Source organism: Echinops telfairi, unplaced genomic scaffold (assembly GCF_000313985.2).
Source record: "Echinops telfairi isolate 266 unplaced genomic scaffold, ASM31398v2 ScPeMD7_23;HRSCAF=83, whole genome shotgun sequence".
NCBI lineage: Eukaryota > Metazoa > Chordata > Mammalia > Afrosoricida > Tenrecidae > Echinops > Echinops telfairi.
The window spans coordinates 12,067,703-12,091,812 of NW_022103920.1; the positions used below are offsets into that span (position 1 = coordinate 12,067,703).

Consider the following 24,110-nt stretch of genomic DNA (forward strand, 5'->3'; position numbering starts at 1 on the left):
GGCGCCCTAGAGGAAGGATCTCTGTGGGTGTGAGAGGAAGGTCTCTTTCCTAAGTTTCTGCTCCAGGGGTTGGCATCCCTCTTCCCAGCTTCCTCTCTTGCTTGTTTAAACTCTTTTATATCACTGAGAGATGGGCCCAGGCACACCCTCTACAAATCCCGCCTCATTTCCACCACAAAGACCACCCATCCCCAAGTGGGATTTTAACCGCAGGCACAGTGGGTAGGGTTTATTACACATCTATGAGGGAGGGTGGCACACAACTGAATCCCTAAAAATACCGAGACCTGAAAAAAAAAAGCAATTCAAGGATTTCATTGTGGCGCCAATGAGCTACTGGAGAAGATTAAGTAGGTACATTGCTCCAGCTGGGACAATACTCTGGCTGCCGTGGCGATGGAACATATGGGAAAGCTCAGAGGGCCTTTCTAGTACAAGTGGGAAATGTTAACCATGTTCCAGAAAGACAATGGACCCATGGTGTCACACTTGGGTGGCCAATGAGATGTACACAGGGCGAGCGGAATCACTCAGCCTGCACCTATAATCCCACTCCTCGTCGTTTTCCTGGACTTAGCCGTGCCAATGAGCTGAGCCAGACTTGGTGCCTGCTGTTGTGATGTGTTTCTCTCCCTGCCCCACGTACTTCAATCATGCTTGTTAGGGAGAGACTAAGTCAGGAGATTTCTCAGGGACATTCACATACAACCGCAGCCACCACCCCCTTTTTTAAGGCCATCTTAATATATTTAAATTATAGAGGGGATTTCTGAGTGCACTGGAAATACATCCATTTTCTCCTCCTTGCCTTAGCAAGAGGGCAGACCCCTGACTTTGTCACAACCAAATGTAAGCTTCTCCAGAACTCGGGCTACTAATGACATTTTGAAAAACAACTCCTGGTGGTTATTCATCTCAGACCTAATAAAATTAGAACTGAAATGTGCTCAGCACACATCAACATATTTTATACAACTCCCAGGTATAAGCGCTCAAACTGAAAAAACTCCCTGCCATAGTCTATTCTGACTCATCGCCGGCTCGATAGGACTGCCCCTGTGGGTTTCCAAGACTATAACTCTTTACTGGAGTACAAAGCCTCATCTCGCTTCCAAGGAGCAGCTGGTGGTTTTGAACTACTGACCTTGTGGTGGTTAGCAGCTCAATAAGTAACCCACTATACCACCAAGGCACCTACAGGTAAGTACAGATGTGGATAATTCCTAAGAATGGGTTTGCTATCAAAGTCTAAAAGACAGAGGGCAAATTAAAAGAAAGCTAAATCGATGTTTTAGAAATAGCCAGGTCATTAGGAAAAGCTTATAGTTTCCTTTTGAAATAAAGGAAATGGGGGGAAAGGCATGAGGTCATCACTTGTATTTAGAGGTAAAATAATCCATTCCCTTGTCATGCAGAAAAACTACACAGAGTACACAGACGTTGCTGGAAAGACTTCCAACGCATCAGCAGAAGCTTCCTTCCTCTCCCCCATCCAGATGACAAGTAAAACACATGCTGCAGAAGGTCCCAAAGCCTGGGCCAAACCCCCCCGGCGCTCAGGAAGGTGGATGTGTGTTTGCAAACGCAAACCAGATCGACTTGTAGCGTCTTTTCTGACAAGCGATGTCACACAAATGTCTGAGAGAGGAGGTTCCTGGAGTGTGGAGCATCGGGCGGGGGGCCGGGAGGTGGGAGAGAAGGCTGTTGGCTATCGTGGGAAATTAATGGTCTACTTTAAGGGATCTTACAGATGATCATTTGACTCAAACACAGGCGGTTAAGACAAGCACTGCGGCCAGCCCAGGCAGGAGTGGCTTTCTCCCTCTGCTTCACGCATGCTCTTTACAGAGGCCTAAGAAGTCTCCCTGAACAACTTCACGACAAAGCACATCTGGAACTGGGTCTCCGCACTTCACCTACGTGGATACCAAAGGCAACCTCAAAAACAAACAAGGAAAACTGGATGCAGATCTGGCGGGGAGAGGGGGCAAGGGCAGTAAGGTCACACGTTAGCAGGACCCTGGAGGTGGGTCACTCAACAACCAGCTGGCCTTCTTCCTGGTCACTTTCGGCCCATGAGCCCTGGTTGACACCGTTCTCCGTGACAAAGAACAGCACGGTGATCGCTTGCTCACCGAGTATTTACTGAGAGCTTCCTGTGCTCAAGAAGCTATTTGGTGGCGTGTGCTGGTCACCAGCGACACATGTGCTTGGCGTGCAGAGCTGATCGAGAAATGGCTGCTGGCAGGTGCTTCTGGAAGGAAAGGCCAGGTGAGATCTTCCAGGGGGGCTGTGCTAGGCGAGCAAGAAGAGATGTGGCTCTGAGAGAGGGAGAAATTCACCAGGTGGCAAGGAAGAAATGGGCCTCCAGTGTATGCACAAAGAAAGCGCTCCCAGGGGTGTGGGGTGAGGGTGAAGTCTGGAATAGTCTCCCCAGCCCACCCCATGCTCAAGGGCTAGCCTGACAGCAGGGAAATTCCTCTTCGGGTTTGGCAGAGTGAACGGGAAGTGACAAAGAGGAGGGGAGCTCAGAAGAAGACACATGAACCCGTGGGATGGGAAGAGGAGGACACGAGTGGTCCTGGGAGGCAATGATGGGCAGAACTTCAAAAGGGACGCCTGCTCCCGTCAAACTGGCCATCTCAGACACCGGAGAGACAGGGTGGCAAGGAGTTCAGTACAATGGACTGATGGCGGGGGTTGGGCTTGGGGTTGAAGATGGGCGAGATTTCGGGCTAAGTCTCACATTAGCCAGGCCGTCAGAGGGAAAGAATCGGGGAGAAAGAAAGGTTTGAGATCCAGGAGAGACTGGATTTGGCAGAAACCACAGGGACCAGAGGGGGCGGCGGGAAACAGCATGCGTCTGAAAAGGGGCACAAAAGGGAAGCGCTGGTCCAGGTCCCTTTGTAGGGAAAACGGAAGAAATTCGACGCTGGTGGAATGATCGACACTGCGGTTGTGAAGTTTCCTTCCGTCTCAAATTAGAAACCCGAGCTGCACACGGCAAGGACGATGCTTGGCACATACAGCCAGCCCTCCATGAATATATGCTAGGCGGAAAAAATGAATATATGAATGAAAAAGGAAAAAAATGACAACCCTGAAGGACCCCCGAACTCCCTTTGGAGGCCACTGGGCTCTCACTGCATATGGACGTTGCAGCTTGGCAATCAACATGCCAATCAAAACCCAGTCAAAAAGGAAACGAACTGCAGCTCCAAACAGAAGGATCTCCTCCAAGACTCAGCGGAGGCTCAGCGACATCCTCGCTTCCATTGTCTTAAAAGCGTCATATAAGGAAGACGGGTAGAGTCACTGAGCTGCCATTTCTGCACATGGGTGCGTTCTCTCAGACCCGCTCCGCATGTCTGACTTCACACGTAGAGAGGAGGCTTCAGCGGCTGGCTGTCGCTAGTCTCGCCTTCGAGTTTCCCCACCGCGCTTCACGCAGATGCAGAAAGCAAGAGTAGATGAAGTATTCACACCAGTTGCCAAGGCCTCATCCATGTGGTACCCTGAGCACTGGACAGGTGACAGCTCCGTGTGGCTGGTGTCCCATCTTGGCCCACCTTGGATGCCAGCGGCCACACTCAGCCAACGAAGGAGGTTTGACAAGTAGGTCTGCACCCACTACCGTTTTATTCTAGTAACTAACTAGCGAAAGTGGAAGTGGGGGATTGATATAATGAACAGAGGCGCAAGGCAGTATAAAAACCAAATACCAAACCCATTGCCTGGAGACAATTCCAAGTCACAGGGACCTTCTAAGGGCAGAGCTGCAACGCACCGCAGGATCTCCAGGGCTGTACATCCTTAGGGAGAAGGACAGCCTTACCTTGCTCCCTTGGAGTAGCCAGTGGGTTAGAACTGCCAACCTTCAGCATAGCATCCAAGTGCTTACCCACTGGGCCACCGGGGCTCCTTCAAGATAACATGAAGAGGTTCCAAAGGCATACTAAAAAGGGAGTTACTATCCTTCAACCTTACCTGGTGCTTCTAATCTACTGGGTATTTATGATGAGCCAGAGTCACGTGACTGTCAGTCACGGCTAATTAATGATGTAAGAGTGACAGCTGTGCCCATACAGCTCACTGCTTCCTGCCGCTTACCTGTATTCAATGAACTCCTGGTTTATCCCTCAGATCTCTCTGCTGCTTCCTTCCCTCCTGGGCAAGGCTGTTGATTAATGCTTGCCTAAGAATGCCAAGGAGCTGATGGTGTAGTGGTTACTCGTTGAGGCACTAACCTCAAAGTCAGCAGTTCAGAACCACCAGCCACTCCCAGGAAGAGAGCTGGGCTTTCTACTCTGGTAAGGAATTACAGTCTCAGAAACTCATGAGGCACTTCCACCCTGTCCTACAGGGGAGGCCGACAAGTCGGCATGGAATTAATGGCAGTGAGAAGAAAGTGAATAAAGTTACTAAACTGTCTTTACTGGGCAAGGATTGTCCTTAATGTAGAGATAACCTGTTTACTCTCCTCGGTATTAAAATTCCTTTCCTTTAAAACACTGGCCACTAACCTGTGCTGGTTTCCACTCTTTTTTAAATTATTAATTGATTCCAAACTTTACAGTCTAGGAAAATCAGTCAATTTCACTTCTCGGGCTTTTCCTTCCAAGGCTCTAAGACACAGTTATGATTTGTTGCCTGGTTTGCTGGCGGGGGGGGGGGGGTGGGGCCCTCTGGCTCATCCAGCTGCTGGACCTGACCCTGGTTCACACCCCAGTCTCTGCCTTGCCTAACAGAATCCTTGGTAGAAAAGGAATGCAGGGTAGACAATCAAGAGATCTTTTGAAACACTGTGAGGAGAGTTTGGAACCATGAGATCCTATGAAGTTTTCTTTTCCAAAACGATTGCATGTTCGGTCTCTTTAGATAGAAAATCGTAGCAGCATGCTGAGGAGGCCATGGGGTCCCAGGTCAAGGCACCCGCTGCCACGGCTGCTCCCAACATCATGGATGGTGAGCATTGGCAACCGAATGAGCCCAAGGAACCAGCGGAGCCCAGGGGATGCCTCCTGCACAAGGGGTACAAGCACGGGCATAGCCAACCTGTGTCCAAGAAGAAAAGCCAGAGTGGGTCCCTCTTGAGAAAGGGTTGTAAAGGGTTGGAGGGGGAAGTCTTCTCAGGCCCTCACTTGCCTTGGCCTTGGACAACCTCTGCTTGCACACAGGCAAAAATCCATACATGAATCTATTCATGTAAATGCTGCACCTGTCATACTTGGATTAAGAATATTTTAAATAGGTCTTGTTTAGATGGGCAGACGTTGAATTCAGAGTCCAGTGTGGGGCTCCCGTTTTCACACTATAGGATGACATCCCGGCAGCGCTCTGGTACCAGACTGCTCTTTTTCTCTCCAGGTGGCAATAGTTCCTCGCCTACTTACAGTGTGGTCGACCCTAGGAAACGGCTTTAAAGACTGCTCATTGTACTTAGAAGCAATATAAAATAAGTATTCTGCTCCTTCAACTATTGAAAATGAGTTGGAGGTCATCAGAAACTCCTGTATCTATTTCAGTTGAGAAACCAAAGCCAGGGCAGTCCCAGCATTCTAGTTCAAAACCCTCCACATCAAACTGTCATCAAGTCAGCAGAGCGGTAGAACTGCCCCAGTGGGCTTCTGAAACTGCAACTTTGGATGGGAGTAGAAAGTCACATCTTTCCCCTGCAGGGCGGCGGGTGGCTTAGAACTGCTAACCTTGTGGTTAGCGGCCCAATGCATAACCCACTGCACCACCAGGACTCCTTGTATCAAAGACATTTCCTTTCTCGCTTAAAAACTAACAAGATCTCAAGAAAATAATGTTACCTAGGTTTGGAGGGTTATTTGGGGGCTGGGGGTGGAAGGGTGGAGGGGGAGTAGGTTTTAACTATAAGGAGATTTTTTAAAACATCTTTGATCATGAAATGGAAATATTCCCTATAGCGTGTGGCACATTAAAAAAAAAACAACAGATAAGCAATATTGGCATCAAATGGTCAAATAGCAGTGATTCGAATGACAAAAGTTGAAAATGACAAAGGAAAAGCTCTGGCTATTATGCAGAAGCCACCATAACAAAATTTACAAAACAAAGATGAGAAAACTGAGGAGTGTGTGTGTATTCTAAGAGGGGAGGGATATGGGAAAATAATTTTCAAAATCACCCAGAGAAACCCTGCAAACGCCCAAAGGAATATACGTGATAAGAGGGAGAAACAGGGTTTTTGTTGCTTTGTGTTGTTTTGCCCCCTCTAGGTATGCTGATGTTATTTCTGATACCAAATTACATTATCAATTTAGAATTCAAAAATCAGATGTAAATGGGCCTGCAGCTGAACCTAAACCGATATGATTTCACTGAAAGCTGAATAAGCACAGCTTGGGCACTGCTGTCCGAGAGACGCCGCCACGCTCAGAATACATAAAAAGGAAGCACACAGATTACATAAACACTGTGCAATGCAAAGAATCTCCTCCAGTCGTCTTGGATGTGAGCTTTCCATGGCAATTGACACAATGGCAAAATTTAATTCCAAATGATAAGACAGCCCGTATCTAAGACATCTGTAAACCCAGGTCAGAATCTCAGCAGACGAGCCACAATGGTCGTGGGTTTTCTTGGAAATGAGCCCACGGGATGAGTCCCATATTCGCTCTCACAGCCAGCTTTCTTCTTGCCGAAACAGCCACTGAAGGAGGTACTTAGACCAGGGGCTGGCTGTTCTGAGTTGACTATGTCCAACCGAAACATGAAGTAGAGTCCTAATCCCTATGCCTGTCCTACCCCTTGGCTAAGTAGAGGGTCAATGAAAAAGAGGAAGACCCTCCATGAGAGGGACTGACCTACAGTGGCTGCACCAATGGGTCAAACACAGCAAGGACTGTGGAGGTGGCACCGGGCAGCCTGGCACAGGGGCTACGCTGATTTGGAATGCACGTGGAGGGACCTAACATGCCTCCAGGTGCCATCCTGGTGGGGACAGGGTCTTCTTCAATAAGTCGATGAGAGCCCATTAGTGTAGGGTGTGCCCCATACCCAATCACTTCTGAGATATACAAAGGGCAGATCAAACCTGAAGGGGGCACTCAACAGGGCAAGGAGATGTCACCAAGGAGCCCGGGAACAGGAGGCAGAGGCGTGGTCTGCAGGGTCTTCCCCAGAGTGGACAGAAGAGCCGGTGCCTGGAAATTGGACTTTTAGTTGCTAAACGATGGGGAAAGAAAGGCCTGCTCTTTAAAGACACCCACTGGGGGTGGGTGGGGGTGGTGTGTGTGTGTGTGTGTGTGTGTGTGTGTGTGTGTGTTATTTTTCTGCTATAGCAGCACTAGGAAGTTTAAACACAGGCACAGAGAAGAAACAGAAGACAAATGGGAAAACCAGGAGCAGAGAGGAGAAAGAGCAAGGAAAAGGAATTACAAGGCAAGGACAAGCATGGTGCCATGTCCCTCGTAACCTCTGGTCGGAAAGACGTCAATGAGGGGGGCAGGAGAAGCGACCGGAACCCACAGGCCCTCTACTGAAAACCTGAAGCACCGAGCTGCAGTGTGCAAATGCAACTCACATGAGCAAGGCTGGGAGAGGCAGGTCCGCCCAGAGCTCGGAGGTCTTACAGAGCATCAGACAGGCTTACAAGCAGAGAAAGAGAGAGAGGGAGAGAGAGAATAGAGGCCTGGCAGCTAAGTTAGCATGCCTGCCTGCCTGCCTGCCTGCAGGGTCTGGTTTAAGGATCTCGGGGAAGGGTACTGTCTTCCAGAAAAAAAGCTGTTCTTATTTCTGGCATGTCTTGTCCACTAGAAGAATCCTCCTTATGCATAGTGGCCATCTTTCTTAACATTCAACCAACTCTTTCAAATCCACACTTAGAAGCCAAGGAGAGCAAAATGGCGTCCTCTGTCTTGAATGACAGGCTTCACCCTTGTGAAAATCGACCGTGAACCCCACTGTGTTTCCTCTGCTTCCACTGACAGGTCCAGTCGTTTCTCCTGCTTCTTGGGAGGAATGGCTCAGACCTTCCTGTGCACTGCACTTGGCCTTGCTGGCCATGGTCACAGAAATGAACACGGACAGGCAGACCTGACCCACCTAACAATGATGAACCTCTCTAGTGACCGTGGAGACACAGCCGTGGACCCTGCAACACTCTGGGGGGAAACAAAGGTACTGAAAAGCAATGAACAAAACGTAAGCTTGAATCTCAGAGACCTAGTTTGAAGATCAAAGGCATTTAACACGTATCATCTAAATTCAATAGTACTTAGAGAAATGTGGTGTCTGGAATCTGAATCCGGCGCCCCTATACTGCCCAGTCCCTCCAGGTCAGACCAGGAGCCCTGGGTACACGGCACGAAAAATCCAGGCTTCAACCTGAAAGGTCAGCGGTTTGACCCACAGGCCTCTCTGAGGGAGGAAGACATGGCCGTCGGCTCCTGCACAGGTGTACAGACTTGGAAACCTGGGTGGCTCTGCCCCTTCTTAGAGGTGGCTGTGGGTTGGATTTGCCTGGACAACAGTGGACTTGGTGTGATTTATAGGCTGGGCAGTCTGGAAGACTAGCAATATTTCCAAAGACTCTAAAAAACATTGTGTCTCATAAAAACGCAGCCTGGGCTGGCCACATTCCCTCCCGTGCGTGAATAATGCATGAACTACAACCGGATCGGCTAGACTGTCTAATCACCTGCATCTTTCAAAATGTCTCTATTAGCTTTAGCTCATTAAGAGCAAGCATGTACCTGTATAAAAAAATCACATACTTGTGAGCACTCCCAGTGATATTCTGCCAAGTGCCGAGGCACACAGCAAGTGTGCACGTGAGGGGCCACTTGACTGCATTTCTCAAGGACAAAAGTAAGACGCCGTGGAAGGAGTGAAGAATTATCTCAGCTGGTGATGCCTGAACTCATCCTCAGAAATTTACCCAGAATCCCTTCCCCCGACACAAACCTTACACTCACTCCCGGGTGACTGGCCCTCACTACATCAAGTAGCAAGAAGCCAACAGGGGCTAGTGTGCTTTCTGAAGTTTAAAAAACAAACAAACTGAATATAAATTGATCAAGAGGCTAAATATGCAAGTTTTGAAAGCTTGATTTCTTCTCTCAGAGGTTTTATCGGCTTGGAAGTGCTTCCATAACTCATGTAAAAGTGACCAGGTGAAGTTACTCACCCCAACCCTTAGCTATCGGTGCAGTCATCAAGGAAAGAAAAACAGGTAAGAAGATAAAATACTCGAGCTGCTAATGAATTACTGGTAAATAAATAAATATGATTCGTAGTTACAAAGAATGGTAGTTGAGCATCAAAGTGGCTGAATCTAAAAATCACTCTTCTATCTCTCCTGTACCTGCTTAGCAAGGACTCTGGACATGCTGTCAGGAGAGACCCGCCACTGCAGAAGGACATCGTGCTTGGTGAGCAAAGGAGCAGCAAAAGAGAGGAAAGAGGGACCCAGCGGCTACCATGGACTCAGACAAGAGAACAACTGTGAGGACGGACGGACGGAGCAGGCCCGGGAGGCACGTCCTTCTGTTGTACACTGGGTCGCTGTGAGTCGGAACCGACTTGATGGCAACTAACAACAACAACAAATGTGGTGTGAGCTTAGGGCAGAAGAGAACGCATAAATAAAACTTGTCCCGGCCTGAAAGCCAGACCCCACACAGTATGTGGACACTAGTGTTCACTGCAGCATGGCTCACAAACAGCCTAGTGTCCATCAGCGGGTGCATGGAAGGCCACAATGGTGCATGCCTACAGTGGAGTGGATTATGCCTAGGCCAGAAAGAAGGCAGACGGAGGCCTGCCACATGCCACATGGCCCGGAGAAACCTTGAAAACATGGTGCTGCGTGAAGTATGCCAGGCACGAAAGGTCTCATCCTATACGATCCCACGGCAGGAACTCTCTGAAATAGCACAAGGCTGTGGGACCACAGTTCATGAGCGGGGACTTGGCACTGGCGGCCAGGGGATAAGAGCAGGTGGAAATAGAAATGGGCAGTGGTGTTGGCTGTGCTGTGGCTGCCACCGATGTCACTGAGTGGTGCACTTGGCGGATTTCAGTCGACAGCTACGCTGACAGCCATTCCCTCATACTCTCTCTGGGACTTGAGAGCCTCGGGCCATTCCTGACCTCATCCCAGGAGTTTCACATGATTCCAAACACACTGCTCTCCTTTTTGCTTAAGGAAACGGACAGTCTGGTCTCTCCTCTGACCACATGACCACCCATCCAACACCCCCCCTCCTGTCCAGTTGTCCATGACCCTGCCACGTGGCCACTGCCATCCTCTTCACTGAACTTCCCTCGGCCCTGGTCAGTTCCCTCTCCCACCTGGTTCTTCATGAGCTTTCCTCACTCCCTCCATGCTCAAAGGTCAGCTTTGTAGCAAGGACTTCCTGCCAGCTCACCTGCTCTTGACAGTGTCCACTCACTCACCATCAAACGCCTCTCTCTTCTCTGGCCTTCAGGAGACATCACCACCGGTCATCCCGGCCTGCATATGCTGCACTGACTATTTCTTTTGATTGTCTAACTTCCGACCTCTCTACATTCCCGGAGGACAGAGAGTTGCTCCCTGCTGGGTGGCAAGGGCCCGGCACAAAAGGACAAGCTCTGCAAACCTGGGTGAACGCAGGCCCGGGTCTTGATTCTCTTGCTGAGCGACAACGGCACATGTTCATGTTCGGTGGTGTCGATGGGACGATACAGTCAGCGTGTGACACTGCTGCTGTCACTGAGCTGCCTTGGATTCACGATGACCCTGGGTACAGAGTACAACTGCCCATGGGGGGGTGGGGGGGGCTGACCAAGCCTGTGTTGGGAGGCGCCTCTAGCTGGGTCTGAACCACCAACCATTTAGTATGGGTTGAGTGCTTAACTGTGCAGCATCAGCCAGAGGTGGATAACAAAGGAAGATTGCTAACATTCCCTCAAAACAATGTTCAGCGCAGAAAAATGAGCCTGCTGCCATGGGGCTGAAGCCAACTCATAGCGACCCTATGCAGGGTCACCGAGATGGTACATCCTTATGGGAGAGCCATTCCCATCTTTCCCCCATGGAGCAGGGGGTGGATTGGAACCACCCACCTTGAGGTTAGCAGCCCAACGTTGAACGGACAGTACCACCAGGACTTCTTTGTCACTAACAGGGGACACCATTCTGGGGGACACACCAGGCCATGTTGAACAACATCAAGGCTTCGGAAGACTTTGAGGTCAGCTGTCAGGTGCCAGCCCTGCCACTTCACGCACCGCCCACAACCTCAGGCTAAGGAGCACCCATGAGCGGCACCTGCTAGCTGGGGACAGCTTTCTACACGGTGGCTAGTGGGCAGCTCGCCCTCCAGCGAGGGAACTCTTCCCTGTCATTAGCTGGCGGGATCACAGCTGCTGGCTGGCCGTGGCCTTGGTTTACCTGGAGGAAGGCACACGGACGCCAGAGAGATATTACTGCCCATCACCCACAGCGCAAATGACCTTCAGGAGCCCACGATGCCTCCTGCCAATCAATATGTCCGTGTTCATCGGACTCTGCAGCCTTAATGGCTGCTTGGTCTTAATGAAGTGTGGTGGGCGATGAGGAGTGAGCGTGGCTCACGGTCCCCGTGCTCAGTATGCACGCCGTGTGCTCCAGAGCGAGCGCCAGCTGACACTCCTGCCACGTGGATGTGCCATCAGCACCCATATGTCTGCAGCCGCGAGCCCAGTGGTTTCCAACCTTCCTAATGCCTCGACCCTTTCGTACAGTTCCTCATGTTGTGGTGACCGCCCCCAATGATGAAATTATTTTTGTTGCTACTTCATCACGTGTTAGTCTGGGTAAACTAGGGAAACAAATCCACAGAAACTCATTTGTATAAGAGTCTTATATAAAAGGTAAGAGTACATTAAGAAAGCATCCCAACCCAGTGCTGTCTAAGCCCATAAGTCCAACATTAGCCCATAGTCTGACATCAATCTACAAAATCCTCCTCAATCTCACAAAACACATGCAATGATGCTGAATGCAGGAGGAAAGCCGAATCAGCGACTGTGTAAGCATCTCAGCAGTCGGCGTCATTGGGTGTGTTTTGTGAGATGGAGGAGGACTTTGTAGATTGGCGTCAGATATATGGGCTAATGTTGGACTTATGGCCTTGGACAGCACTGGGTTGGGATGGTTTTTAATGTACACTTTATATAAAACTTCTCCAGTACTCAGGGCTGCATTGGGGTAGGCCCATGTGGCTTCTCCTCAGGGATGTCTTGCAAGAAATGAGCCTTGCCAGCTGAAGCAGGGAACTGGCTAAGGCAGCTGCACCCTGGTCCGACCATCAGAGAGCAAGAGACCCAAGAACTAGAAAGGTGAGGCTCACCAAACCATTTATTTCTCTGCCCTTCAATTAATCCCACGTGTCTATCAGCCAGGTTGGCACAATAAACCTCAACTATCTCAAGAGCTGTAATTTTGCTACTGTTATGAATGTGGTGGCCCCTGTGAAAGGTCGTTCGACCCCCAAAGGGGTTGTGACTCACAGGTGGAGAACCGCTGCTCTAGCCCCTCCCCATGTCACCCAAGATTGCAAACATCTGTTCATCAGTGTCTTGGAGGAAATGCAGTTCATAGATGCAGAGGGCTTGTTACCCCAAGCGCCATTCCACAGCGAGCTGCAGCCCTACTCAGGAAGAAACCACACACAATAACACTCGCTCCTCACTTGCACGTGTAAAGCTCCTCTAAGTGTTACACAAGTATTTACTTCTCAGTCAGGGAATGACCAAACTCGAGAGGCGGTGGGAGGCAGCATGGCAAACCTCCCATCTCCTTCCCTTCACTGAGTAGGAAAACTCATATTATAGATGCCTACGTAAATGATGTCTGGCTAAAGTTGACAGTCTACAAATGCTTAGATATTGTGGCTAATCATCAACACGATGTCACTCATCAAGTTGGAAGTCAAGGAACCTAAATGCAAGAAGAGAAAGGAGTCCTTCCAATTTCACCATTAACTGTCTGCCGACTGCACCCCCCCACCCCCAATCCGAGGCCCACAAAATAGACACACCATTGATCACACTGAAGGTATGCACTTCTCTTGAGTCGCCAGAGAGAGCTGGAAACGGTGAGCACCTCGGAGGGGCGGCAGCCAAGAGTCACACCCTCCTGCGGAAAGGATGACTTCCGGCAGAGTATTTCAGAATACTCTTGGCTAGAAACCAAGGAAACCGCAGCTTTCATGAAGAATTTAATCCAGACAGGTTCTGACAGGTGAGGAATAAGGCAAGAAAGGTGACGCTGGATTCCATGTTCAATAGATGCTCTAAGAGACGAGCGGGGCCAGAAAGAGAACAGTGTCCAGGAAGTATTAAATATACACAAGTAGTCATCTAGTGAGACTTCAGCGGAAGCTACAAGGCAGAAGCACACCAACCTGTGTGAGTCAAGGAAGACAAATCACAAAACCCAAATCTGAAGGACGGAAAGGTTATCAGAGCTTAACCTGTGAACACCCAATTTGCAGAAGGCTGTGGGTGGCAGTGAGCACATACAATCCATCTGCAGACCCTATATAGAAGAAGCCTCTGGTAGAACTCCCCTCTGACCACAGTCGAGCGGCATGAATAACCTTGCTATCAGACGGAGAACATTTTAAGCTGGATTATGGCAGATGAAGTTAGGTTATAATGTCGTGCCCGGTCATTAAATCTCCCTCTTGATCCATTTTAGATTCGTTCTGGTTTTCAATATTTCCTGCTTTTTTTTTTTCTCAACAGAGGGTCTTCCCTCTGTTTTATTTTAATATTTTCATTAGTCTTTTTTTAAAATAAAATTTTCTTTTCATTAAAAAAAAAAGCCATGAAGTCAGAGTTCATAAGAAGTGAGCAAGTTTGAAGCCAGACAATTGAACCTCTACCTCTATCCATCAGCATCCTGTGAGATTTCATGGGGAGGAGAGTGCAGGTGGGAGACAGGGACACTCCAAAATAAGCCTATGAGGTCACCAGCTTCCAGGACCTTATACAGGATTGTATGGAAAGATGGTAGAAACGACCGCTGGGTTGATTTACACACCAGCAACGAGGGCATCTGGCCAGGGGGTGTTCCTGGATGGCTGGTCCAGAATTGCCAGCACAGAAAGGCTGCCAGCCTGCCCAGAATGCACTGGCTGCTGAAGGGAAGTGACGAGAAGAATGTGTTGAGTAAATGAAGGGTAGCTAAGAAGTAGGCAAAGCTTCTGGAAGACGGGAGTCCCAGGAGTTCTGGATGTAGACGGTGAGCAGCTAAGGAAAATGTGAACTACACACTTAGAGAAGTTGCTTCTTTCCAGTGACGAGCATCTGAATTCACAAAGAGAGGGTGTTAAGGAAAGAATGACATCGTGGTTAAGTAGCTGCTGACCGCTGGCCAATGCAGGGTTTTTTTGGTTTTTATACCTTTTGAACTTCTTGTATCTGACACTACTTTTAAGAACAAGTACCACCTGCTTTTCAAAGAATTAACTTACCTTGCAGGCCACAGAATATTCCCGTGTCTTCCACTAAGAGATGCACAGAGAATGAATCAAGGGAGAATGCACACATATTTATAGCTTGCAAAAACGTTGTCCAGTTCTATGCGTCACTTAAAATTTTGAATGAAGGCACAGACCAAACAAGTGAGTAGAAACAGTGAGAGTTCTATCAAGGCTTACAAGGATTCTCTAACAAAAGAGCTGAAACACGTTACTGAAACGTAGTAAATTCCATGGGGAATGAAAAGTACTTTGAACAGTATCTTCTGCATAGTAAACTTAGGAGAAACTTTTCCTCGATTTGCTTAGCACACACTCCCGTGCCCTAAAAAAAAAGACAATGGAATTTCTCTGCAACCTTCTGAAACCTCTCACAAGAATTACCAGAGCCGACTTCTGTGTATGTATCAACCAGTTGAGCCAATTGGGGGCAAAATTATAAAAAAGTCTCCGATTTACTAAAAACCTTGAGGAACTGAGGCACTGAGGGTACTCCAGTCTCCTCTTCTCCAGAGAAAAATAGAGGGAAGAAAATCAGAGACCTGAGTGGACAATTAGTATAAAAGACCTAGTGAACCATGTGGACCACAGGCTAGACCAGCCTGAGACCAGAAGAACTAGATGGTGCCCAGCGCTCACCGCCCACCACTCTGATCCAGATCACAGTTTATGTTACCAGTCAGAGTGGGAGAAATGTAGACCCAAACTCCAAATCATAAAAAATACCAGGCTTATTGGTCTGATAAGAGAGGGTCAGGAGCCCAAGGACTGTCGTCCATTAACACCCTCCAAACTTGGACGTGAACCCGCTCCCAGAAATCACATTGAGGTCAAATAACACACAAGAGCCTTTAACGTGAACAATCAAGTGCTGTGAGCAACTTCCTCCTCCGAACTCAACCATAAAAGACAACGGGGGCAGAGCCTGCTCAGAAACAAAGTTCCCAAGGACAGATGGGCAACGGAAATGAGGGACCCTGGGAGGAAGTGGGAAGCATGCCAGTTCTATACATTGTCACCCAAACCCCAAGATAAACTTCAGTAACACCCAGTAGGAAAACATCTGTGTCAGGAAGTACTGATACAGGGAGTGTCACACGCACAGGAGTGTCACATACACAGGAGCGTTACACGCACTCTGTTCATTCTCACCACTCGTCCTTAGAACAGGAAAACAAAGAAACCCATTTGCGTGAAAAATTCTCTGAAAGGCGTTATTGGAATCCCTGCGACACAGCTTCCAACGGGTTTCTTTTGTTCTTGGTAACAAATGTCAGTGTAAGCATTCCTATGACCGAAGCCATAGGATAACGCAGCGGTGAGCGGAATGATGCTGTTAAAGCCACCTTAGAAGATGCCCATAATGATTAAGGTAGGCTGCCATTTCCCTCACAATTAGCAACACTAACTAAGTAGAAATCAATTGTAATTGGAGAAGAGAGTGAGTACTAAACGAATTACCAGTCAGATAAGAAGAGAGAGAGATTACACATGTATGAGTAGGCTTAGAAAAGTACATGGAAACAAATCCATTAATCTTTCATTGTTTCTTTCCACGACCTTTGTGAAGTCCCTCCGTGTGTGTGTATGTGTGTGTGTGTGTGTGTGTGTACAGTGGGCTCTTCAGCGCTTTCGGTTTGAAGCACACGGCGCACCTAAGTGTGGATTACCTGCTCTGTGTGTGTGTGTGTATGTGTGTGTGTGTGTGTGTGTGTACAGTGGGCTCCTCAGCGGTTTCAGTTTGAAGCACACGGCGCACCTGAATGTGGATTCCCTGCCCTCCACCCACCCGTTGTTGAGCGTGGTGAGGCTCTGCTTGCAGCACTGTGACTGGGTGGTTGTGTTGGTAAGGGCGTGAGCAGCTCGGGCGATGACAAGTGACACAGGTCTTGACACAGCTGCTCTGACCCCTGAGCCCCCCTCAACAGCAACGGGAATTCAGCCCCATCTTGTTCCGGGGTCAAAGGTAAGTTACACATGGGTTTTTTCAGGTGGTTCCCTAACCTTCCCATCCGGATGCATTCTGCCCATTTTGTTCCAGGAGTTAAGTACATGCATATAATACCGAGAGACTGAGTTGCAATTTACCATAGATATATAGTTTTTTCAATATACAAATATGAACACATGCATCTATATAAACGAGTGTGTGTATGATATATTCATGCATATGTGAAAGGCTTCAAAAGAGTCTGTTGAAAAATTTCACTATCTTTTCATTCCATTTTCCAAGAGCTTCTTGAAGTGCCTTTGTATATAATATAGAAATTTCATATGTTCTAATTCACAATATGTCTATTGTGTATATAAATACATACACATTATATATAATATATACTCATACATATAAAATATAGAAATTCTATGCCTTGTAATTTGCCTATTATATATATGCCGTGTGTATATTGTAGATATCAGCTAAACCTACACAGAAATACTTTTAATTCTCTTAATTCTGTGATTCTGAAAAAGCTTCAGGTGCTGCAACTGAATTTGCTAAAACAGGTTTTGTTTTGTTTTAAGGTTAAGAAAGTTACTTTTTAAATCTCTAGGTTTGTTTGTGTAAAAGTCAGCCTTTTTTTCTTTAATTTATACTTTTGAGTTTTGCATTTAAAGCCAATTAGAGGAAAATAAGGCAGTACAAATTCAAATAACTGTTTACCTAAATAAGACCTTTGAATTTAACTAGCTCTAATGGTATCAATTTAATAAGTGTTGCTTAATAAGAAGGTGGGATAATATCAGCAATAAAATGTTTGTGTTCCGTACAAGTGCGTATAATGCCATCCCTGGAGAACTCGGGAGCATTTGTTTAACTATTATTCCAAATGCCTCAAATGTTTAAGGCGTTATTTGAGAAAGTTAATGTGATATCTTTATGCACATAATTTTTATTCCACCTAGGAGTTTCTGGCCCATTATGCAAAATAATATAAAAATATATACTGGCTCATTTCAGAGAAAACACACGAGCACTATTAGAGTGCGCTTGAAAAGACCGCGGGGGCCCAGGCTGTTTCCACATGGAAGTGGCTGGATGCTGACTCGCTTACAATCACAGCATCACAATGATGTGAGCCTTCGAATCCATTTTACTCGAGCCACTAAGTGACCTTTCTTTGGACGGTACCACACACATTTGATTGATATCATGCATTTCACTGTTTGCAAGCCTTATTTGTTCAGAGACCTGCCAATTCTCAAAAGATATCGGAATCATTCCTATAAAGAAAGGGGTGGGGGCCAACCACTGTTCCTTGTCAAGGACTAGAGAGAAAACATTTCAGGGCGTGTGAACCACACGGCTGCCCTCGCAACCGCACTACTCTGCTGTGGACACCTGGAAGCAGTCGTGCACAATGTGTCAGCGGCAAACATAACTGCCTTTCAATAAAGCTTTATTGACAGAAAGAGCCTCCAGCTGGATTTCTCCCCTGGGCTATGGTTTGTCAATTCCTTGAGGAAGGAGGAGGAAGAGAGGAGGAGTGAAAGGAATGTGGAGGGAAGGGAAGGAGGGGAAGAGGGGAAAGGAAACTGGGGAGGGGTGGAGAGCGTAAGAGAGGGAGAAAGCGACAGAGAGAAAGAATGACAGACAGCCAGCCACACATTTAAAGACAGCCACAAAAGACAATCCAATAAAAGTACGTCTGCAGTTTGACTGCAGAGACCAAGGAGCTACTTAGTGGCCGGCCCGAATCTGTTCTATTGGTCATTCCCTCTCACAGAGAAGGCCTGGAAGACGGAGAACCTTTCAACATGGGCTGAACATCCACACAAACACTGACAGCACTGGCTGATCCTCAGCAGGCGTATCACGGGCTCTGTCTTACCTTAGTAACGGATGGAATATGACGGTAATGTTCCTGGCTCCCGGTTTGCAGACAAATTTTGCTCCTCCGCCTTCAATTAAGTTGTCATCAGGACCCCCTTTTAGAACAAAGGAAAAAAGAGAGAGTTAGTTCACTGGAAATTTTACAAGGCAGCAAACCAAAGCTACGTACGTGAACGCTATACAATTAATAAGTAGGGCCATCTACCCAGGAAATGACTTTGAATGGCTTGGTCCCATCTTCCTCACTTAAATAAACCATGGATTTAGCCTCTTCACTTGGGAGAACTATCGTGGATGCACTCAAGAAAAACTCCTGCCGTCCAGGCAATTACATAGTGACCCTACAGGACCGGGCAGAGGTCACTGGCCCTGGGGTTTGTGCGACTGTAACGATTTACGGGAGTTGAAAGCCTTGTCTTTCTCCCTCAGAGCAGCTGGTGGGCGGTTGGCAGCCCAACGAGCAACCACAGTGCCATGAGAACAAATGGCTTATTTAAAGCAGTGGGCTACCACTCGGTGGACATTGACCTTTGATCTCCAGTCAACGGTGGAATGAATGTCTGTGAGACTAGCAGGGGCAGGAGGGCGTGCCAGGAAAGCTGCCCAGGGCCGTGAAGACTGGTGTGGAGACTCCCATTTCAGCACATCCCCAATCATCAAGGACCAGAGGGCACATGTTTTAAACTTTGCGAGCCACCGGGGTGGTAGGAGACACGATTATTTCACGGACCTTGAAGGACAAAAGTCCTCTGACCAGGACTTTACTGCCTAGACTTTCTTATTGAAAACAGCTAAGAGCTCTGTTCACTTTCTAAAACCATATCTTTACCAGACATTTCTCAGACACACTTAATGAGGGCGCATAAGACACTGGGGAAGGTACTCTCAAAGCCACCTAATAATCAGAGTCCAGCTGTTCTGCTTGACTCTGGACCAAACAGGTGTCCTTGTTTGTCAGGGGCACGGTCACCACGGACACCAGGAGTGTGGGTTTGGGAAGATGCTCTAGTGTGCCCGACGTTTTTGTTCCAAAACGTAACACTGATTCTCAAGTGTTTCCATTGGGGCTTTATCTCTTTTCCCTTAAAGCCTTTTTCGTTGTGAATTGGGTGAAGGCTGACAGAGCTGATCACCGGTACTGCATTCAACATCACACAAATGCTGTTTCATCTCATTCGATCGGTGCTGTCTCCATATGACCAGGTACTATTGATATGACCAGGACGCAGAGAGTATCAGGACCGGTCATTCCTCCTCTAACAGTTGTAATGTGGCGAATTGACTGAAGCGTCATGGCACCAGAAAGCGACCCTACGCCCCCACAGGAAAGCATTATCCACTCATTAGGCTGCCCCCGAGAGGACAGCCAGCAAGAGGACACTGGTTTAGAGCACATCTTGATTTCACGGTCTACAAGGTGAACGAAGTGTGTGTCTAAGCGTGCCGAGGGAACTACTGCCTTCAAGTTCGTCTCCGTTGGGGATTCCCAAGCTCACTCCACCTAGAGAGTGAAGTCACGTCTTCTTCGTTTGGTCAAACTCAGCAGAGTGAGTGGACATGCTTCCCTCAGGGACCCCCTCCTTCCTTCCCTGCCTCAGAGTAGGCTGCACTCCAGGGGGTTCAACTCGGGAAGGACATCACAGTGCCTTTCCCCAGGCAGCTCTGGGTGAATGCCCACTTGGCAGCCTTTCAGTTAAGGGCCAGTCTTCGCACACCTGACTGACTGCTTGTACCTTTGCCAGGGTCAATTCAGTGGTAAGCATTTTCCAGAGAAGGTCTGAAATGGTCCAGCAATTTTGGTAAGTGGGTAAATATAGTTGTCTAATTTAGACATTCAGTTAGCAAGCTCATTTGCCTCTCAAACGAGGGCATTTGCATCAGGCCAGCTGTTACTATCTCTCCTCCCTCTCAATGGTTTCAGAACTTAAGGGGGTGGGGTGGGGGGGGTGCATCTGGGGTGGATTTCCTCAAAACCCCTGTAATATTTCCTCTCCTTTGTCTAAAGGAAGTGCTTTCCTTCTGATTATAATTCTTTGCATAATACCGGACACAACTAAATCTCACCTGGATTTATTATCTATCTTAATGGTCTCGGAAGGTCTGTGGAAATTGACGGCTAAAAAATGTGCCCAGCGCAGAAATCCATACCCTGGATCATAGGGCCTCCCAGAGGTGTTTGAGTCTAGACAAAGATCATTTGGTTTCAGCCGACTAGTCAGTGTGGGTTTTCTTGAGAAGGTAAGTAAAGCTAAAGGCAAGTATGGCTCAAAATCAAGACTTCTCTCTTTTTCAAAATGTAGCTGCATCAGACAGACCCAAGTTCTGCTAAGTCAGCTGTTCTGCCCATTTACAAAGAGAGCAAAAGGCACGCCGCAAAGCTAACACAAATGTTTCTCCATTAATAAAAAACCCTGCAAAAGGTCAGATGGTATGGGTACCACCGGGGGAGAGAGAGCAGACAACAAATACATTTTTTTAAGTTAACATTTCTCCTAAGATGATTAAACGTAGTCAGGCTAGAATTGCCATGGAAACATATGTGTGTGTGCGTGTGTAAGAAACACGCTGACGTTGTGCACTTCAGAAGCAATATAAAGAACTCCCCATGAAACAAATAAACCTATTCTCCGAAAAAAGAATTCACCCTGGTCAATATTAGCCTCTCTTGTAAAGACTTGGCTCAAAGAGAAGAGCAAGTGTGAGCTTCCCATCGTAGCACCATGACAGGTTTTGATCTGTTGGGTAGGGGTTGGAAGACCTGATCCAGGAAGGCATACCCTCTGCACCGACCCCCATGCTCAAGCAACTCCTGGGTGCGGCTCATGGTGGAACTGGGCAGGCACATACTCCTCAAGCTGACCCATCCAAAGGTATGTGTCAGTGGAAACACTGACCATGCTACAAGGGCAATCACCTTATACCCCAGGGGGATGATTGACAATGACTTACTGTTGGGTTTTGATGGGTTTTTGTTTTCCTGCCCTTAGTTTGCTTGGTTTTGTTTGTTTGTCTCTTGTTCCCTGCTAGTTGGTTTGTGGCTGTTGTTGAGGTAGTTGGTCTTATGGGGTTTTGAATTTGTCATAATACGACCGCCAAAATAAACAGGAGTCATGCATATCCTGGGACAAGCAGGTGGTTTATGGGTTCCCACTGAACTCTAACCACAATCTAAGAATAGTTAGTTCTGATCACATGACCCTGCTCGAGACTCACCTTCATGAAATGATCATTGAAGATAAGGGTGCTACAGCAAAGTGTGATGAAGAAAGCAGATGGTGCCCAACTATCAATCAGAATAGTGTCTGGGGTCTTAAAGGCTTGTATTCAAACAGGCAGCCATCTACATGAGGAGTCAACTAAGTCTTGTGAGATCCAAAGACAACAATAACAAAATTCAAATATGGCAAAGGGAAAGGTATCAGAACCTAAATTGCAAACACCCAATTTGTAGAAGGCAATGGAGGACAGGGGGACCCCAAAACCCACGTGCAGAGTACCTAGCCTGATGAAGCTGCTGGAAAATCACCATGAGATTCTTCTAGGTGCGAATATTTCTTGCTTGTTCCATGGCAAAAACTTCTTCCCTGGCCTCTTAAATATTCACGATGTTCTTTTCTTTCTTACCCACAATTTGTATTTTTATCTCTATTATTTTATCGTTACCATTTTATTTTGTTTTTGTTTTTTTATTGTTTCTGTTGGGTTTTCCAGTTTGCGGAGCACAGAAGGAGTAGAGGCATAGAGATAGGAACTGATGCAAGGATTTACAGGGGAGGGAGTGGTGGGGGGTGGGAGACAGGGAGGGTGAGGGGGTCTGAGGAGGATACAATGTTTGTGGGAGGCGGAGGGAGCACTCTCTAGAACTGATGATAATTGCACAACTCATTTTAAAAGTGATTTAACCATGGGGAGGGTGGTGGTGGAAATGTTCTAAAATTGATCGTGGTGATGATTATACAGTTCTTCTCGTCATGATTGAACTATTGAATTGTGTGATATGTGGATTAAATACCAATAAAATGCTTAAAAAAAGAAAACAGTACAAGTGTGAGGAGGTGCAGGGCCAGCAGTGTTTCGCTCCGTTGGACATGGGGTGGCTCATGTTAGATGGCCCCTAACAACAATGACATGAGTTAGACAAGTTATGTCCATAGAAAGACTTGTCGTTTTCGGCAGCCAATAATTAAATATAAAACTGTTGAACTTAGACATATAGGTAGCTATCTTATGCACGTGAATGGCGCTATCTGCATGACCAAGTACTCACCTTTGCTCAACGGGGCTCCAAGCTAGAGGGCCCTTTTACCCCTCCGCTTGTTCCTGAAGATGCCAGACAGAGTCCTGAACTGTGCATGGTGCCTTGCTCCATGGCCACACTGCCACTAGACAGACCCCACACACACAGGGACCCGTAGGCACTGTAAACTAGGTCACTTCTTGGCTGTCATTTGTTTTCTGATGCTCATGTCACCTCTTCCCACCTGGGATACAGTTCTCAGAAACAAATTATATGATGGAATTCCCAAAAGGTTTTTGAAAGGGAATGAAAAAAATTTAAAAATCCCAACTTTATCTCTCAACATTGCTCAAGATGCTTTTGTAGGCAATGATAGAAGCCGTTGAGCCCATCTCTAAAGAATTGAGGTCTTAGGAATTTAACCATATCAAGGTAGTCTTCTGTACATTATTAAGTGAAAGAAAAATTGGCCGTGTACTTTAAAGATTTGTTACGATTGGGAAGTAAGTCAGAAGGAGCCAAATTAGGACTGGAAATTAGATGCCTAAAGATTTTCCAACAAAAATTGCCTTTCTTTGAGGAGAGGAACGAACAGACGCATTGTTGTGGTGAAGAAGCTTCCCTGGGCAGTTTTCTGCTAAAGCTTTAGCTGCCTTTCTGAGAACACTCTCATAATAACAAATGGCATCATTCTTTGGCCTTCCATGAAGTCAACAAGCAACATGCCTTGAGCATCCCCAACTACTGTCATGACTTTGGCTCTTGACCAAGTTGGTTCTGGGTTGACTGGACCCTTCCACATCTTGGTAGCCACTGCTTTGCTTGAGCTTTGTCCTCAGGATCATAAGGTTAAATCTGTTGCGTCTCCTGCTACAAGTCTTCAAAGGAATGTTTCAGGATCTTGATCCCACTGGTTGGAAGCTTCCACTGTAAGCTCTGCTCTTCTCTACAGCTGATCTAAGCAACCAAGAGCTCAACTAAAGCACAATACAGTAGCCCTCCGTGAACAGAAAGCTTGTTCCACTTTGTGTCAACTGAGATCGAGATCGCATTGACTACTGTTCCAGCTGTCAATCATGGGTCCTCTTCATCTCTTCAACACCAGCAGGATTGTTTCCTGCCAAGTTCATGTGGATGGTCTGCCACGGTGGGCTTCTACTTCAACATGACCCTGTCCTTTCTTACAACACATTTCAAGCTTTTCATACAAAATCAGTAATTTACTATTCTTCCACCCAAGCTTCACCTGAACGTTGGTTCTTGCTTCCACTGCAGCAAAGGTCAGGTTGCGCAGATACGTGCTCTTTTCACACCACTGTTTGAATCTTTTCCGTGCCTCAAACCCAGTGCCACTCAGACATGTTAAACATTAGTTTGTGTTAGGCTGGTTGACTAGAGAAACAAATCCAATGACACTCATATGTGTAAGAAAAAAGTTTTATATTAGGAGGTAGTTATTTTTTTAATAAAAGAAATAATTATATATTGCAAACACATCCCAGTCTAGTCCAACTCAAGTCTCTAAGTCCGAGACTAGTCCATAAGTCCCTCTTCAGAC

General features: G+C 47.2%; 1 protein-coding gene across 1 annotated transcript in view; it reads right to left on the reverse strand.

Moving 5' to 3' along the window:
* Positions 1-24,110, reverse strand: part of EXOC4 (exocyst complex component 4) — a 767,286-nt gene that overhangs the window by 390,185 nt on the left and 352,991 nt on the right. Inside the window, exon 8 of the mRNA XM_045288923.1 lies at positions 18,314-18,410. Coding sequence (XP_045144858.1) covers positions 18,314-18,410 — 97 coding nt within the window. The remainder of the gene's footprint in view (positions 1-18,313; positions 18,411-24,110) is intronic.